General features: G+C 41.9%; 1 protein-coding gene and 1 long non-coding RNA gene across 3 annotated transcripts; one reads left to right on the forward strand and one right to left on the reverse strand.

Annotated features, from left to right (window-relative positions):
• Window positions 1–760: 760 nt before the first annotated feature.
• LOC126388036 (uncharacterized) lies at window positions 761–6,485 on the reverse strand. Its single transcript, XR_007569716.1, has 3 exons — window positions 6,415–6,485; window positions 3,229–3,368; window positions 761–3,031 (listed from the first exon to the last, which is right to left on the reverse strand). It is a non-coding gene; the product is annotated as an uncharacterized LOC126388036 (long non-coding RNA).
• Window positions 6,486–9,604: 3,119 nt separating this feature from the next.
• On the forward strand, window positions 9,605–19,901 carry LOC126388030 (T-cell immunoglobulin and mucin domain-containing protein 4-like). 2 transcript variants are annotated; one of them, XM_050040917.1, is made up of 7 exons: window positions 9,605–9,734; window positions 10,788–11,144; window positions 12,992–13,066; window positions 14,101–14,159; window positions 14,293–14,377; window positions 16,885–16,912; window positions 18,654–19,901. In XM_050040917.1, exons 1-7 carry the CDS (start codon window positions 9,698–9,700, stop codon window positions 18,799–18,801), a joined length of 789 nt encoding a protein of 262 aa, XP_049896874.1. In that variant the 5' UTR covers window positions 9,605–9,697; the 3' UTR covers window positions 18,802–19,901. The 2 variants fall into 2 exon arrangements, with proteins under 2 accessions (XP_049896874.1, XP_049896875.1); XM_050040918.1 differs by having other exon boundaries at window positions 9,695–9,734; window positions 10,797–11,144.
• The last annotated feature ends 44 nt before the right edge of the window (window positions 19,902–19,945 follow it).

A 19,945-nucleotide genomic window follows, 5' to 3' on the forward strand; every position in this document is an offset into this window, starting at 1 on the left:
TCTTTTTGGGACCATCCTCTGTAAACCCTAGAGATGGTTGTGCTGAAAATCCCAGTAAATACTCAGACCAGCCCATCTGGCACCAACAACCATGCCACGTTCAAAGTCACTTAAATCACCTTTCTTCATCATTCTGATGCTCAGTTTGAACTTCAGCAGGTTGTCTTCTCCATGTGTTGAGTTGCTGCCACGTGATTGACAGATTAGCTATTTGCGTTAATGAGTAGTTGAACGGGTGTACCTAATAAAGTGGCTGGTGAGTGTATACTGACAGTTTTGTTTTTACCTTGACGTGACACTGCAGTGTGGTTATGAAGCCCCTCGCTTTCAGATGAACTTAAAATAGGAGGAAACCCCCAGCGTCTCTGTGCTGTAGACTGTTGCAGTTTGTTATATTCTACATTCCACATCTGGAGACATGCAGTATCTTCCACGCACCAAACTGCTCCTCATCCTGCGTTAATTGATATATAATGATAACTGTTTAGTTTGTGAGGTCTGGCAAACATGATGTGAGGTGATTTGAATATTTCAATGAAGTTTTAATGAATATTGTGATAAAACCATTTACTGTGATATTTTAAATACAGTCATTGTTGCATGGAAATGTGACACCAGCACAAATCTTGACAGGTGATCTCACAGCTCATATACTGAAAGGTTTTAGGTTAATAAAGACTCCATGTTCTGTGTTCACTGACAGACTGGTTAATAAAGACTCCATGTTCTGTGTTCACTGACAGACTGAGAAGACGTCACAGTGATGTAGTGACAGCAGAGGACGTCTGCAGCTTCTCTGAAGGACGAAAGAAGTCTCTGGGTTTCCTATGGAGGGACTGGGAGTCACATCACCATGGTGTTAAGTATCCAGAAGGCACAGTTGTGCTCCCCGAGGATGGAATGTGTAGATCTGTGTGTGCTGACAAACACTGTGATGCTGAAGCTTTATGACTTTGAAAAAAAATGACAAAATGTTGGATGATGTCATGCAGTGCTACAACCACACACACACCTGCGGTCAAACAGCTGCTGTGTCTCCGAAACCTTCTCTGAGTTGCTGTTGTTTGACTTCACATATCTGGAGATGTGTTGGCATGTGCAGTGGTGGAAAGTCACAGTACATTCATTCATGTTCTGTACCTAAGTACACATTTGAGGTACTTTCCTTGAGTCTTTCCTTTTTTACCACTTGATAAATCTACTCCACTACATATCAGAGGAAAGAATACTTTTGGATCCACCAGTTTATGTTACAGTTTTAGTCACTTCACTCTGGATGCCGTTTCATCTACCTCCAGCTTCCACCATCTTGGCTCTTTATGTACTGTCCATCAGCCACTCACCTAGAGCCAGTAGCGGTTCCACCAATGGCCGCCTCAACCTAGAGGACACCTGTTCGCACACAGACATACACAGACACCTGGCGCACCAGACACACACCCACAGCTGCATCACAAATACGACCACAGTCATCACAGTCTGGATACCTGAGAGTCTGTGCCCACCACAGCAGCAGGGCAGTGATGCTCTGTCTCCATGGCTACAGCAGCTGGGATGTAGTGCTGTGCCTTATTCCAGTTTGAAAGAACAGGACGACAGCGTGGCTCCATGTACTGCGTCCAAATCTCTCCCTGTGCCCCTGTCAGATATCTGCAGGCTGGGATATTTTGCCTTTTTCGTCACTTTAACAGAGGCTGAGTTCAGTTTAGGGCTGGGCGATATGGCAAAAAATATTATCACAATAATTGTCCACGTATTGATCGATATCTATATTTATCACGATATATAATTTGATGATGCTGCAGGTTTGAAAAGTATCCTGATGATGTCTGACACCGGAAGAAACCAATTGATTTTCCATTATTTAAGTTGTGTGACTTTTTTTATCCACAGTTTTATCAGTTTTTGAGGACAATGCAAGCTCTTCTTCAGCTTCACTTCCCCTCATTTTCCTCTCTTATTGTCATGTCCACGCTGCTTCCTGTTCCTCCTCACCTCGGCACAAACTTTGCAGTAAAAAAAAATGGGCGTGTACAGTGACACACATCCCCAACACTGACTGACAGCTGTCTGTTAACTTCTGCTGCATGACACGCTGTCTGGATCTATCAAGGTCTGTCCGTATCCAGTAAAAATGACTATAGTTTATCATCGTCAACATAAATTTTATTGCGATCCTGTTTCGAGATCGTCTTATTGCCCAGCTCTAGTTCAGTTCTGCAGTCAACAAGGGGTCAAACACAGCTGACGGCTCCACACCCAGGCAGCTTCAGCTCTACCAGCCTCTGGAAGTTCAAGCGCTGTGCTTCATTCAAGGCCTGGACCTGGAAAAGTTCACAGGACACTCGGTTGCCTGTCACCCACTGGGCTTGGTGAAGGTGGAAGACATGCAGCTCTGTAGCTCTGACCGACCCAGAGGTCGAGATGTTTGTGTGGAAGCAGCCGATGTAGCCAGTGCACAGGACTCAGCCCTCTGTTGCTGGAGGTTGTACATCTCGCTGTTTTTCACACATTTCACTCCTACAATGAAGGCAGCGTAACCGTCCCCCCTGCTCTCCTGATCTGCCTCCAGGCGTCCTCGGCTCCAAAGCCAACTGTATTGTCCCCCTCTGACGACACTGGTGGCGCAGGCGTCCTGGAGAATATCTCCTCGCATAGTCCAACAATGACAGCAGGCTGTCCTTGCTGTTCCCTTGGGGGTTGAAGGTCCCATCTCTCTCATCCTCTTCTACCTTATTTATCAGGTAGATGGTGTAGCTGACATCATTTTCTAGGAGCCACCTGTATGGTTTCCCCTTGTACTTTTCGAACTGCAGCACGTACTCCCCCATCACCTCCTGTTGGTCCGACACATCACCCCCCCGCTGAAGGACCGCAGTGAGAGCGTTAGTCCTCACGAGGTCACGTCTCTGAGGGGGACACTTGTCCTGAAGCGAAGGATTTTTTTTTAATCCTCATGGCCTCATCTGAGGGGCCCCGCCGCGGTTGTCATCCTTCCTGGGAATAAATTGTTGGCCTTCTTCATCATCTCCTGTGCACCACAAAACACAATGCATATATTACATATTATTATAATGTGTGTTTTATGTTGGTAGTTTATTCCTGTCAGAGAGTCCTATTTAGATTAACTTGACAGTTATATTCATTTTCATTTGATGTATGATTTTTTTCATGTTAATTATTGTTTGAGAAAGAGTTTATGTCTTTAAAAAGTTTATTTTCTCTTACCCTGTATGGTTGAGCATGTGATGCCAGCAGCAGAAATGTTACTGAGTGTTACTGTGAAATAAAACACAGTCATGGTCTCAACCACAATCCAGAATCCTGCGTCTGGTGCCTCCTTCTCTCTGCTCGACACTCCACCAAAACTATAAAGTAAAATCACACGGCAGAGTCCAGGGGAGGTGTAGAGAGGGAGTCAGTGGATTACAGTTACATACAGCACATGACCTAAATGTAACGTCATGAGCCTCAGCTAACATTAGCTTAGTATTAGCTAACAACAAATGGAGGCTGAACAACAAAACTTGAGCCAACTCATACCAAGATTATACAGTTTGCCCATATATACATCTGAGAATTGTTGATTTGGTGCTTGAAAAAATAAGCCGTACTTCAAGTTTGACTTTTTGGTTGACCAAAGGCGTGATAAAACACTGTAAAATGGAAAAAACCTACTGTGTTCTCTGCTGCTGCTGTGCCGTCTGTCACCCAAAGAGATGACAGGTCTCCTAATGTTGTGTTCACACAGGGCATGAATAAAACAATTTGTGCGAGTGAATTACATGTAAAGTCAGTGTAAAGACACGATTAGACGTGAATTCCTGCCGGGCGGCGAGACGGACGCAATGTCAGTGACATTTGGTGTGAACACAACATTACTGTTAAGAAAGTGGGGAAACAGCACCACCTAAATCCCACTTGTGGTCAAGAATATATTGCATGTGAGGATATCCTGAAGGGATAAAGTGAGATTTATACTTGTGCAGCAGACCCTACGCCGTAGCCTAAGCATGTTGCGAGCATTTATACTTGTGCGGTGGTGTGTGTGTCACTCTGCAGTTACACCTAAAAAACACTAGTCGGTGGTGGAGGTTTCTGTGGAGTGCTGAAAAGTTTAGTTTATTCAAAACACACATGAAACATGGCTTAATAGAGACAATTTCAAACACAAGTACACAAAACAGCTTCACTATAACTCGCAGCGTTCACAAACACTTGTCTTCATCTGGACACATTTTCCCCACAAATACAACATGCTAACATTATTAGCACAAGCCTATGGCATTTTACATTGTAGAAATTAGCCTAGCAGCTAGCATCTTTTCCTCTACTCATATGAAGCCAGGGACAACAGCAACATTTTACAAAGTTAACTTTACAAAACTCGGCTCTGTGACACTCAGAAGGTTCACTGACACAACAACTGTCTTATACTAAACACAATTTCCAAATACATATAACATGCTAACGTTAATAGCACAAGCCTATGGCCAGTGGTCAAATTTTTAACAAGGGTGATGCAATGTAGCTTTGATTTTTTTTGCCTGCACACATCATGCCCACAACGACTTTCACAAAATGTACACCACCCAAAGGACATTATTGCAGGACACCTTAACCTTGACTATAATCAAACAACAAATGATACCAGTGTTATTTTTCCACTCCAATTATCAAACAAGTTATGCCCTACTACATAACCGGATGTCACCAAGGTATGCACAGAAAAGCAGGTAAAGTTTGCAGTTAGCTAGCTGCCTAGCTGGTCAATTTAACTTAACTTTGGCTAGCTGAACGTTAGCTCTATCACAAAATAGCAGGCTAACAGTAGCATAGCTAAATAAGGCATTTCTGTGGAAACAGCCACTGCAACATTCAAGTTTTGTGTGAGAAATCACATCACTTGTCTGGGCATGAGTCAAATCCAAGCTTCTCACCTGTTCTTTTCTTTTTAAAATAATCACGAAGGTCCAACTTTATTTTCATTTGGTCAGGCTGCCAATGAATGCATCAACTGCGGCCCTGTCCAAATACCCGCACTTGCGCCCTGAGGTCTTCCCTGAAGTGCACTTGCCAAAAGTGCAGTTAGGGGCGTAAGTGCGTAAGGGACCAACGCTGTTTAAAGGCCTAGGGTTTAGGGTTTAAAGGCTATGTCGTGGCCGGCCGAGTGTCCTCTTTTTTTTGGAAATCAAAATATGGTCACCCTAACACTGACAAACCTGGATGTGTGCTCAGATGGATTCAGCTTCTCCCCCTCCCTCTCCCTCNGGGTTTAGGGTTTAAAGGCTATGTCGTGGCCGGCCGAGTGTCCTCTTTTTTTTGGAAATCAAAATATGGTCACCCTAACACTGACAAACCTGGATGTGTGCTCAGATGGATTCAGCTTCTCCCCCTCCCTCTCCCTCTCTTTGGCTGTTTGACAGTGGATGAATTAATTAGCCTACAACGCAACTGCTGACCAAACTGACACTAACCGTAAGTTTTGATTTGATTGTTGATTGCAATCAGCTGTGAGGCGGAGTGATACATACACAGTCAAATAACCGTGATGTTGTACTCCAATATCGTCATGGTTTTACTGTCTCTCGACCAATCAGATTGCAGGGCCGGAACTAACTGTTGTATAACAGTAAATATTATTCATAAAAAGCAAACAACAGAACAGAACTCCATGCATGCAGGAAGTTAATTTCTACCTTTCTGTCAAATGGCCCACCAGTTTTCCAGACAAATCTAACATCCTGTCCATTTGCTGCTGTGAGTTTTGGAGCCAAGCATTATCCCTTTCCTTTTCTTCCTTCTGTGTTTTCTCAAGGCGCGTGCAGTACTCTTTAAGGTACTCTACAGTACTCTCCTCACTCTTCCTCTTTCTCTTTCCTGGTCTAACTTCTGTTGAGGTACCTGGTTGATCACTGCCATGTGTCTGTGAGTCTGGGAAGTTTCCTGCTTGCAGGATTGCTGTCTCTGTCTCTGTGGAGGAGCCTGCTGGTGAGCTTGCTTCCACCTCAACCTCACTGACAGGTGTCTGGGGTCTCTCTACACTAGATGGTCCAGATGAAAACAGACTGACTGGCCTGACTGAGGGTCTCTGGCCGATGGCTTCATGCATTGCTGCATAGAAAGTCCACGAGGCAGCAGTGACCTCTCCTGCATCTGTCCCTGACCCTGTTTTTGGCAGTATTAAGTCCTATGTAAATTGTAATAAGAATAACTTTATTAATCATCAGAGGGAAATATACACACACATATATAAGGGTAATAATAGTTAATATAATGTGGTTTTATATTATAAAGGGTAATAATAGTTAACATAATAACATGGTTTTATATAGGCCTACAAGACATTCATTGAATAGTGTCATTTATACAGTTAAAGCATTAGGCTACATAAAATGTGGAAATTGCTGTTACCTTGTATCTTTTTTTTCAGATTTTCCCACTTCTTCTTCCACTGCTGCGGAGTGACTTTCCCCTCTAGCCCCATGATTTTGATAATTTCACTGAAAGACACATGTTCATCAATTAGGCCTACATCACTTTGAATGAAACACTTAAATAACAAACCTGTTTGCTCATGTTATGGGCATGATAACTTACTCATATCCCTGGGAAGAGGCATTTCTGTGTCCTGTGAACAGCCTCTCATTCTCCGCTCTGAACTTAATAAAGTTGAACGTCTGCTCATCACTCCCTATGGCCAATTAATAGCAAAAACACAGCTTCGTGTCAGTTCATATTTTGATATATATGATATTCAATTTCTGATTAAACAATTTTCACTTACACTTAAAAAGACATTTCTTCTCCATTGCCTATGGCATGGCAAGCTTTGTTTCCACTGAGGGAAATGGTTTCAGCTTACAGAAACAGGAGGTCTGTGTCGCCAGGACGTGTTGTTAGATTTCTTGGGAGGTGCACGTCAGGTTACAGCGTAGGCTCTATGTCTACGTGGAGCCTACATCGTAGCTAAGGCGTCGATTCAATGCAGAAGTATAAATTCCCCCTTAGTGCTACCGTAGTGAGTGAAAGGGAGAAGTAAACAAATTGCTCTGAATGATAGTGAAGACAAATTTTACAAAACCAAAATTAAAAAAAGCAACAACACATGAATCGACATTTTGCCAAGTATTTATTGTAACATAAAACATTTTTGGTGGTGTTGATGTGAGAGGCATTACGTTGTTGTTGTTGTTGTTGTTGTTGTTTTCATTGAAGTAACCAATTATTTGAAGATTTTATAACGCATAGACAGGATAAAAAGATTTCAAAATTTCTACTTTCTATGTTTAAGCATTTTTAAGACTTTTTAACGGCTGATTTACGTTTTGATACTAATTAAGGCCTTATTTTTAGATAAAGAAATTATATGCCTTTAAGACTTTTAAGGGTTGGCAGGGGTCCTGTTTTTATCCAAAAAAAACACAGCTCCTGATTCTGTGTTCACACCAGACGTGAATAAAACACTTCAGGTGAGTGAATTATATGTAAAGACATGACTAGACGCGAAATTCCACAGGGCGGCGCGATGGATGCAACGCAAAATATGCGAATTCAGCAGCACGAAAGAAATGAGCAGTGCAATTTTGAGTTGAAAGTGTGAGTGCAAGCCTCTAGAGGGCGCTGTAGACTGTATTAAACAAACTTTACGTCACAACTAATAAAATAAAAGAATTGGTTTTGTTGGTATTAAATATCCACTCTTAAAAGATTTTTTAAACATGTTATAAATGTTTTAATTTTGAAATTGTTGTCTGTAGTCAGGAGGAGATGGAGCTGCAGATATTTCTTGCAGTGTGGAGCTCAGCTGTCCTCTTTTAGCTTTTGCTGAAGCGAAAGTCCGAGGCTCAGAAACAGGAAGCAGCCGACACCTCATGCTACAGGAAGTCATGTGCTGACCACGCTCATCTGCTCCACATGTTCACAGCAACACACTACAGAATACCATCTGAGGTCATCTGGTATCTGATGACATGAGCGTCCTGTCACATAGTTCCCTTATTTCTAAAAATGAGGCTCCTTATGTCTCTGTGATGATGATGATGATGATGTGACAGTGGTTTGTTCCTGACAGGAAATATTGATAGATGAAAAGCTACAAAGGAAAAAATACATTTTATGACAAAATGTTTATGACAATAAGAAGGTCATAAAGGAAAGATATTAATTTATCACTTTGGCTCATTGTTATTAAACCATATCCCGTGGGCTGGGTGAAGACTTGATTCTGATTGGTTGCAGGATGTCTGATAAAAACTGATCATGGACACCTAGTAAGTAGTTTGGTGAAACTGTGTTCACTGCTCTAAATTAACGCGTCGGCTACATAATAGTGTCGTTAGAGAGTAATGTTCATCCTTCAGAGTCTCGTCCTCTGAACACCACAGGATGGAGACTGTAACACTTCCTGCAGGTACGACACCACCCCTCTGAACTCCAACAGTCATCTGACATCCCGTCTGCTATTCTACTCGCCACTTTTAGCTGCAGCCAAAAGTAACATTACTCAAGGCGAATTGTTTGTTCGTGAAAATCATGATGGACATGGTTAACAGCTCGCTGTCTTGTTGTTAAACATACTGTCAAATTATATTTACTGTTTGTTACTGACTTTGAATCTTGTTAGCATAATGTTAGCTTTCTGCGCTAATGACTGATCCAGAGGGTTCCATGAGCTGCGTGGACCAGAACATCTCCTGTTGCTAGGTTGTATTTAAGGTCCGTCCTATTTACTGGAGTAATGAATAACATTTTCATGGCACAAGAACCTTACAGGGAATTTGATTGTTCCAGGTATTAGGTAAACCCTCAGGTGTTTCTACAGGAACCACGTTATGGCCTGTGAAAAACTTTAGAGTTTGACTGCTAAAAGTATAACAATATGAATGAATATTCTGACCTTTTATTTCTTTGGTAAGTGACCATGGTATAAGCAGGATAATGCCCTTCAAGGTGTCCATTATCACTTGAACGGCCTCCTACCTCACTGACCCGCTCCACCGCCACACCCCTTCCTGCAGTCTCCGCTCCTTTGATGACCTCCGACCTCCTGACTCCACCACTCTCTATAGCCACCCTCTCCCTCTGGAACTCTGTCCCCAAACACTGCACCGACCTCTCCTGGTTCACGTCTCTCATCGAAACTCAGCTTTTCAAAATGGCTTTTAATGAGTGAATAACGTGTGTATTTTATGATCGTTTCTAACTAATGTAAAGTGTCTTTGAGTAAAATGAAAAATGCTCTATAAATAAAATGTATAATTATTATTATTACAAATTTTAAAAGGCATTTAGGATTTAGGACCCAAAACTCAAAGTTTAGGACTTGGGACTTGGGTGCAAAGACTTGAGACTAACGTGACTTGTGAAGCACTGACTTAGTTCCATTTTCTGACATAGTATCTCAAACTATTAAAATAACGAGACACAAAGTCGTCATTTGATTTTTCTTAATGAATTCTCCCAACAAATGAAGCTGTTTACTAGTCAATAACAACACCTTTGTTTCATGATACTGAAACTACAACAGGTGTTTGCACAGGAAGAGACCCAGTTCTTACATTTCTTTTTTTGTATGTGTGTGTTTAAAGCAGCAGTGGGAGATTTTTTACAGTGTGCAGCGGTGGTGACTCACAGTGTGTCAGCAGCAGCTGTGCGTTTAAATGTGTGTGTGTGATGACAGGTTGTCAGTGTGTTCATGATGACGCTCGTTCTGCTCCTCGCTCTGCTCACAGGTAACTTTACATTCAATTTGTCACTGTTTCATTGTCTTTGATTTAAAACTGATCAAATAGGAAAAGGTCACTGAACGTCTGTCGAGGTTTCATCTCCACTTTAACTTTATTTTCACCAGCTCAGGTCTCAACATCTGTTACTGACAATAATTCTGTTTCTTGTTAAAGTTATTCATTTGTAACACATTTATCCTCCAAACCAAATTTTTATTGCATTTTTTGCACTTTTTCTTTTGTTGGAGGCTTATTTTTTATTTTTTTGGGGGGGGGGCTGTTGAATGATTTTTTTTTTTTTAACTCGATTAAGTTCTGAAATTCAGTAGTTTTGTGATTAATCACATTTTTAACTGCATAAAATTCCACTATTTTGCATTTCAAAGCAGTTTGGAGGTCCATATTAATGAGGTAAATAAATTCTTACCAGAGTGTCTTGATTGGGAATCAAATTAATGCAAAGAAATTTTATTTACGATCTTGACTTTTCGATTTATTTATTTCAAAACAGAGCTGCACAGCTACAACAGTGATGTCTGAAACCATGAACCATGTCACGGTGCTTATTCTGTCAAATACACTGTTTGTTTGTTGGTTGGTTTGCAAGGATTACACTGCTACTGTTGAGGAAGTTTAGGTACTCTGATAGAATTTCAATAACTCACGGATGTCCAATGATCTGGTTAATGTGACGGCGTTGTCACTTTTCAGGAGTCTGAGTTTAGTGTCTTTCTCTGATTCATTCAGGTCCTGAACGTGTCAAACTATCGTTCCCTGTGAAGGAATGAGTAGTTTCTGTCAAGTGCTGCAAACTTTGACTGATTCAAAACACACATTTTATCAGTGCCCAGTGCAGATATAGAGATAAAAATGCCAACTAATGGGGCGTCGGTGGCTTAGAGGTAGAGCAGGCGCCCCATGTACAAGGCTGTTGCCGCAGCGGCCCAGGCTCAACTCCAGCCTGACCTGACACATCAAAGCCAAGATATAACTGAAGAAGTACACACAGTAACAGTAAAATCAAGTGAAAACATTGCGTGTTTGTTTGTGTCTCCACAGTCTCCACAGTCAGTGAAGGTGACGGCAGCAGAGTTGTCGGTCGACTAGATGGAAACGTCACTCTGCCCTGTACCTATAACTTCAAATATTATGGCGCGCTGACGGTTTGTTGGGGTCGAGGAGAAATACCAAACTCTGGCTGCAACAAGCAGCTCATCTCCACTGATGGACAGAAAGTTACAGAAGGAAGCAGAGTTTCCAGAAGGTATCAGTTACTGGGACGACTGGATGAAGGAGATGTTTCCCTGACGATACTGAACATCTCAGAGTCAGATGCTGGAAGATACGGCTGCAGAGTTGCGGTACCCGGGCCATTCAATGATCTAAAACATCATATCGATTTGACCATTGAGGAAGGTGAGAGATTCTTTTTAAAGTTCGTGCAAATGTTGTTATTAAAAGGCTGGTAGAGTATCTCTGATGTTCTGCTCTCACAGGAAACAAAGCTGACAGACAGGAAGCACACTGGTCACCTTGCACAGCAGCTGGATTCTCACATCACAGGATTACATGAGAATCTGTCCTACCAGGCTTCAGATGATGTGTTTGTGTGGTCAGGACTAATCAGGGTCCTTTGATCCCATGTCGTCATGTATCACTGCTTTGTCAGTGGACTTACATACATGTACATATGACACGCTAGGTGTCCTTTGGTGTCCGCTGTTGACGTTCTAGGACGGGACGATATGATATCGATTCTTTGCCCCCGGCTGCTCTCAGTGTCATCTTTCACCATTCATTGTCTGTGGAGCAGCTCTAGACTTTTAACCCTATGACATCACAGATTTGAGTTTTAGCACTTTAGTTTTTGGATTTGAGAGAAAGTTTTTTTTTATCAATATATTTAGACTGTCATTAATCCAGTTCAGACCAAAGATTCTCGACAAGACAAAACCGCTATTAGCAGAGAAAAGTGTCAGCAGTGTGAACTGGCCGGTCTGAACTCGACTCAAGCTGGCTGATGGTGTCACCTGACACTCAGCTGATTAAATGGCAGGCGGCTGGTTTTAAAGCACGTCACCTGTTTCAACAGCCAGTCAGCTTGTAGTGAAGTCCACCGGTCAAGTCAAAATGACCACAAATGGCGTGTTGGCTTGCTGCAGCAGGTGCTCCGTCCCCGCCGAGCCCTCTGTTTCCGTCCTTTCAGTGTGCCGTTGTCGGACGGTGGGTCGCTGCCACATACACACATTCTCATTGACTGATGAATTGGTGCTGGTGCAAGATGATACACCGTCTCATCGTGGTCACTTCCTGTGAACCAGCAGCTTTTTAGAACACTGCAGAATGGCATGTTGCAAGTAGTTGCTTTGTTTCAGATTTGACTTGTCACAAATCTTTGGTCTGAACTGGGCTTTAGATCAGTGGTTCCCAAATGGGGGGTTGCAGGTCCATTCTAAATGGACCGCAAGTGACTTGCAAACGTGTCAGCTTTGTAAAATAACACACTTTATTTTGAAGTACAGTGAATTTCCAGTGCAGAGCTTTTATTTTGAAGTGCTGTTTCCTGCTGTAGAGCGAGTGAATAATGGACAACAGAGACAGTAAACTAGCTCAACGGTATGACCAAACACAAGTATGACACCAAATTTATTTAACTGTTTGGACCTTGAACTAATGACGAAGGACAAATCTGGACCCTGTGACTGGACAGGTGGGGAACCACCGCTTAAACCACAGGAATAACATGTATGAAAGTTGAAAATGGGTGTCCTACCCCTTTAAATAAAGCACAGAGCTGTCAGAGCACCCAAGATCTATTGTGTCATTAATGGCTGACGAGAAAAAAACGAAACCAGCAATCACCCTCTGGCTGCTCTGATGTATGTTAAAGCTCCAGTGTGGAGGATTTAGGGGGACATAATATAATCAGTGTGTTTTCTTTAGTGTTTAATCAGCTGAAAATAAGAATCGTGTTTTTGTTACCTCAGAATGAGACGTTTATATCTACATACGGAGCAGGTCCTCGTCTATCACTAACTTTTACTATCGTGACAAATCTGAGAATCTGTTCTGTCTCTCAAAGTGACAGGAATACAATGGAAAAGTGAGCTGAGATAGAATTTAAAACCCCACCTCCTTTCTCACCTGCACACACCTGAGCAATCACTGGGTGAGGTGTTAGTGTTCCAGGTGAATCTGACGAGCACTGAGGCGCTTTGAGTTCATTATATAGCAGCTAATGTTACAATTATGATCTGTTTCAGCTCCACTGACGACCACATCGACAACATTAAACACAGAGACGTCTCCAGAGCAGACGACAGACGAAGATGTAACAGGTACAACACACAGTCACAATGCCCCGTTTCCATCGAGCAGTTCAGTTCAGTTCAGTACGCTTTATTTTCTGTTTCCACTGTGAAAAGTTGTGGATGCTACCAACAGAACCGTTCCTTACCGTCCCCATGTTTGGTCCCCCCTCTGCTGGGATACCTAGTACACAGATCTGGCACTAAAAGGTGGAGCTGTGAACACTGCAGTCTGATTGGTCAGTAGAGGACGGTCACTCTGCTCAGGGCTGAGTTGTGTCTGGTTTTGAGGCTCATGTAACCACTGTTCATACTGTGGAGCGTTTTATTAGTAAACTGTAACTATAAAATGAAAGGATGTTTTGCTGCCTCTCACAGCAGCTGGAGTCTGAGAAAAAATAACTTCATTCACTGGGCCGACTGCCGGCAACTTTTAAGGTGGAATGTTAACTTCTGATGTTACTCAATGCATGAGTTGATGACATGAATCCATCAGCACACCTTAAATTTCACTGTGACAACTTTGACCATCACTTTAGTTTTTATATGACAGACACTTTTAGTAATGAGTGGATCTTCAAGCGTTTATATATATCAATTTCGGCCATGGCAGCATATATTCTAATCTTCACTCGGAGGGGGAAAAAAAGCCTCACAGAGCGTCGTTCCTGTGGGCTACAGCAACACTTAACCCCCGAGCTTGCCTGAGAAGGACTAAATGCACAAAGCTGCTATTTTTAAATATCCCATGGAGAGAGACTCTCACTGCAGCCTGTTCTATGTTGTTCTGAAAATGTCGGTGTGCAGCCTCGTTCTGTGGACGATAAACCAGGTGCAGACTTCATCTGTGTCACAGCTGATGAGGAAATACAGCGAGTGCTTTAGACAGAGAGTGACGGAGTGTTGTCAGCAGTGATCAGTCTGTTCACGTTGACCTTTAAACTCAGACTAAAGACAATAGCTAAAAAAACTCCAGCCCTGTCTGTGTCTAAACCTTCATCATGACATCACGCTGCTGACACAGCTGGACTAAAAACATCTGCTTTCATTTCCTTGTCCCGCAGGTCATGTGAACTCAACTGACTGCCCCCTAACTTCCTCCTCCAGCAGCATCGTGGCCAAGGTTAGAGAGAAAATATTAATGTGATTTGTATGATTTCATTTCATGAGAAATTCAGAATCATTTTTACAAGAATAAATATAAAAAATGTAAAATGTTGTTACCACTGTCGGTGTCTTTTTATCACTTCCTACAGGAGAGCAGCGGTACAAACGTGGTTCTGCTCTGTGTTCTATTCGGGTTGGTCGCTTTGGTCACAGCAGGCGCAGTTCTCATTATCGGTAAGTACAAGAGTCAGCGTTCATGGTCGTCCTCACATTTTCACACCCAAACAACAGAGAGGGAAGTTTAATGTCCACTGTGTGTGTGGAAATGAGTTCAGCCAAACATCCTGCTTCAACACAGACAGGAACCAGCGGTCAGTTGGCTGTGATGGAAGAGGTCATGTGGAGAGTTCACAGCAGGCATTGGTGACGCAGATCGATTTGACTGAATTGCCCCACCGTTTTTACAGATGTGTGAACTAATCACAGAGCAGCAGCATTCAACATGTCCCTATCCAAAACCCCATTCTCACTCCCAGCTCGCCATATACCGCCGCTTTGCCAGTGGACCGCGGCGTCAGACACCAACACAAAGAGGCATCAGACAGCAGCAGTTTTTGACACTGCAGGCAACTACCGTAGTGTAAAGAGCAAGAAAGTCTGAAACCAAAGGTTCATTGAGTTAACAACGTACTTCAGGACTTCAGAAAGTCAATATCAGAACAAAGTTTTTAAGTGTATTACCTGCGCTGGTGATAGCCATGTCCAGAGGCAACTTTTTTTTCAAATTTGGCACAAAAGTACACTACACAAGGTTAAAAGTCAAGGTCACTGTGACCTCACAAAATATTTGTTTAAGCCTCTGCGCTGGCAGAAGCCCTGGCTGGAGGCATTATGTTTTCAGGTTGTCCATCCATACATTCGTTTGTCCATCCATCTGTCCTTCTCACCCTCATGATCTTGAGAATACCTTGAGGGATTTTTTTTCTTTCAAATTTGGCACAAATGTTCACTTGGACTCACGAATGAGCTGATAAGAATTTGGTGGTTGAAGGTCAAAAGTCAAGGTTACTGTGACCTCACAGAACATGTGTTTATGCCTCTGTTTATAGCTGTGGCCAGAGGCATTATGTTTTTTAGGTTGTCCATCCGTACATCTGTCTGTCCATCTTATTCTAACGAATGCAATACCTCGGGAAGACCTTGAGGGAATTTTTTTTTCTCTCCACAGATTTGGTACAAACATTCACTTGGACTAGAAAATGAACTGATTAGAATTTGGTGGTCAAAGGTCAAGGTCACTGTGACCCCATAAAACTTTTTTTTTTGGCTATAACTCAAGAAATCATATGCTAATAATGACAAAACTTCACACAAATGTCCACTGGGACTCAACAATGAAGTGAATAGATTTTGGTGGTCAAAGGTCACTGTGACCTCACAAAACATGTATGTATGCCTCTGCGCCGGCGACAGCCATAGTTGGAGACATTGTGTCTTCCGGTTGGCAGTACGTCCCATGCTTGTGAACACAATATCTCAAGAACACTGTGAGGGAATTTCGTCAAATTTGACACAAACATCCACTTGGCCTAAGACTAAAATGATTAGAATTTGGTGGTTGAAGGTCAAAGGTCACTGTGACCTCACAAAACATGTTTTTGGCCACAACTCAAGAATTCATACACTACTACTGACAAAACTTCACACTAATGTCTAACAGGATAAAATAATGAAGTGATGACATTTTATATCCAAAATATCAAAGGTCAACTTCACTGTGACATCAAGATGTTCTGTAAAAACACTTTCCTGGCTGTTACTCAATGCCATGACTGTGCTGATTGTACAGATCTTCTGTGCTGTCAGGGGGGAAGATGTGTGTGTTTTCACGTACATGAATGTGAACTGTAACTGCAACTTGACAGATCTGTGGAGACGTACAACCATGAGATGATAAATGTAGTTTTGAAAAAGACGTGCAGGTACTCAATGAACGTGGCAAGCATGAACTGACACACCTTTGTTTAATGTTAAAAGCTTCACAGGAGGTAGAGCGTCATATTTTGACGTGTATATCCACTGACAGAACAGCGATATTTGGAGTTGTATGTAAACATATGAACCCTCACGACACACTGTGGAGAAAGTCTCTGTTCACAGGACTAGTTTTAGTCTTTAAAGTTGCTACAAATGTCAGTGGGGTTTTGAACAAGGTTTTCTTACTTCTCGATCGGAAACCAGGAGTTATAGTTTCTCTTCACCTTTATGGGTGCTCTGGTGTCCTACAGCACCAACCATGAACCTCAGTGTCTCCAGTTCCTGTTCAGATAGAGACATCTGTTGCATGTCTTTCCTCGTCTTCCTCGTTATCGCTTTATGTCAACTTGGTAGCAAACATCATGATGATAAAAATACTCTGGTTTTTCAAAAAGGTTTTCTCATAATTCATAGCAATGAGCATTTTATCAGCATTCTTATATCAGTCTGTTACAACTTGGGTCTTAATTTCCTAGTTTTTCATCTTTTATATCAGTTGTATTAAAACAATAATTTTACTGTTTTACTAAAACACAATCCAAAGCAAAGTGTGACAGTCTGTGTGTCTGGACTCAGACATGATTATAATTTGATGTCAGTTATTCCAATAGGTCTGTATTTATTAAGAACTCATGACTCTTTGTTAAAAGTGAACTTCTCTCCTCGTTAATGTTTCTATTTCTGATGTGTTTATGTTTCCGCAGCGAGCAGAAGAAGGCGACTCAACAAAATGTAAGTTTCGAAATGTGACTCATTCAGATTGGGAAACTTCTTCTTTTCTTGTTTCTTCGACTTTTCCGAAATTCGTCTTCGAATAGATTCACGTCTGGCAGCTTTTGGACCCTCGAAGCAGCTCAGAGACGCTTATTAAAGGTTGTGGTTAATGCAGAGTTGTTGGAACAAACTGTGCTGATGACGGATCGTGACTCAGCAGAGCCTTCACGATGAGGCGGCAGTTTTACCACAGGGTTGTGAATCTCGCTCTGCATCTTCACTGCGTTGTCGTCACCTACATGACAGCATCATGTTCACAAGGTTCAGTGATGCCACAGTGTGTTCAAAGTGAAACTCAGTGGTAACAGGGAACACCCCAAACCATAGACCACACGTCAGAGTCCAGTCCAACAGAGACGGTGGATCAAACTCAGAACAGAAAGCTTCAACCCGTCATCCTGCACAACATCTGAATTAAAGAGTCTTTTAATGTTTCCCTGTGTCTGACAGGAGTGTGATGACAAAATATGATTCCGACCTTCATCTGATTTGGAACAAAGCTACAAAATTTAAGATTTACCTCAGAGAGCACTTTATATGTTATGAAGTCGATACACATTCACACCACATAAATACGTACATCTGTAGCTACAAGACGTGACTCGTAGAAGGCTGCTTTCATACACAGTTCGTACGTATTCCTACGAAAAGTAATGGACCAGACTTTGTACATAACCCACGGAATTGTGCCTTTCCTCCAGGAGACCGGTGTTTGTGTCCCGTGTGAAACCAAGTAAACTTGAAATTATTTTTAGAGTACATCTTCACGTTACATTAGGTACATACCTCGTCAATAACAAGTGATAACACATAACACGTCAAATATGCAACGTGACGATGCCAAACCATAATTCTTTCCTGAAACGTAACCCACATAACGTCACTTTCCTAAACCTTACCCAAGTAACTTTACTTTCCTACATAACTTTATGTTAAGTTTGTAAGTTTTCATTAAATCTGTAACATGACTACACCCATCCGTGATTGTTTCCTAAATCTAACCTACGTAAATTTACTTTTCGCGCAATTATGATTCTTTTCTCAACACTGAGCTACTAAAGCTGTCCTATCTTTGTACTTTCTGTGCAGAGATGAAACTGACCTGTCTTCTTATTTGAGTCAAGGAAATAGAGACAATGTTGACCAACATATTGGTGATACATTAAGCTCATTATAGTATAAAACAACAGTTTGTAGTCATGTATAGTCATTAGTTATCTGGGAATAAAGAATGAGACCTGAAACCTAACCCCCCCAGCCCTCGTATTTAATGACCTAACCACACGACTAAAGTCTGAATGTTCCTGAAAAGTCTGATATGTTGAAGCTGCAGCAGGTTTCCTTTTACCAGAAACAGAAACTTTGAATCTGAGATGAAAGCGAGGAGAGGAAACCTCTGCGGTTTCTTCTCTGACTGATTCACAGAGTGTGCTGAAGATGTTCGGACAGAAATGTCACAGTGTAAATGTCAAAACCTGAACGGGAGCATCACGTGACCAACGACCTAACTGGGTTAACCTTTCCACAATGTGATTATAACCAGAAAGCTTATTTTAAATGTGGGTTTATTTTATTAAAGCAACACACATAACCCAGAAAAACCTAAGAGATTTAAAAAAAGATCAAATTCAAGAATGTGATTACTGATATGTAACTGTAACTTTATGATGTAATACAATATATTAAATCTGTCTTTCAGGCCTGAGCAGCAGCAGCAGGTCGTCAGTTCAGTCCAGTACAGCGCGACTTCATCAAGTCTGCAGCTCCAGAGTCGAAGTTTGGCCGTGGAAAACATCTACCAGATAGAGGGAGGCTTGGATGGAAGCGAGTACGAGTACTGCCCCTGAGGCCTGAAGCTCCGCCAACTGACCTGCTGACCTGGGACACAGGACGACGACAAGTCACGGACAAAAAACATCAACTCTTGCCCTCGAGGGCTCCTGGACTCCCCAAAACTGCCATCAGGATGACTTTTTAAGTGGCAGAGTGAAACTTGGGAGAAGTTTTCCTTCTTTCCTTTCTGACAGAAATCTTTTTATTTTAACCCAAACCGCGACTTTTTTCCAAACCTTAACCAACAGAGTCCTTTCTGTTAGAAAGCCCTCAAGGAAAATTTGCATTGCAAAACTGCATTGAATCACCACAACAAACAATGAGACCCTGAACTGAAAACATTCTGCATCACTGATAAAAGTCTACAAGAAAAAGCAAACAGTGGACGGTGTCCAGGTTCCAACAAGAAACATTCAATCACTGAGCTTAGAATTCCATGACGTGCAGCTAACGGCAGGTTGAAGCTGAAGATTATGGTGCTGAGAAAACTAAAAACAATCTGCAGCTTAAATCACTTCTCTTTTGAACATCTTCAGAGCAATGCAACGATGTCAAGGTAAAAAACAACCGCTATTCATGGCATAATCCCAGCAGGAAACACTGCGATATATTGGTAAAAATTGACCGATTTTGGTGGCACTATGCTGACAGGAAATGTGCTGATGTTTCATTAAAAAACAACCACTGTTCATGACACTATCTCAGCAGGAAATGCAGTGATGTCTGGTAGAAAACATGCTTTTCGTGGCACTATCTCGGCAGGAAACGTGCCGATGTATCATAGAAAAACAACAGTTTTTCGTGTCATTATGCAGCCATGTTTTTTATGGCATTATCTCAGCAGGAAAGGCAGTAATGGAGTGCTAGAGTGTAATCTGTTTTGTTGTTCTGGAACAGTGGTCTGCAGCCTGGCAGGCGTCTCATCGAGGTGTTACTCGAACGCAGCTTGAATTCTTTTGTACACTGATGGTTAAAACTCTGTAGCTCTGTAGCTGAATGGACAGAAAGTTTGTATTCTGCACTTTGACCAGTTTGTTTTAAATAAGTTATTAAAGATTAATTATGTCTTCATGTGACAAGTCATTTAAGATGATTAAATTAAGGTGGAAAACCAGAGTGACTGCTGTCTGTCTGTCTGTCTGTCTGTCTCCATCTAGT

The sequence above is a fragment of the Epinephelus moara genome, chromosome 3 (assembly GCF_006386435.1).
Source record: "Epinephelus moara isolate mb chromosome 3, YSFRI_EMoa_1.0, whole genome shotgun sequence".
NCBI lineage: Eukaryota > Metazoa > Chordata > Actinopteri > Perciformes > Serranidae > Epinephelus > Epinephelus moara.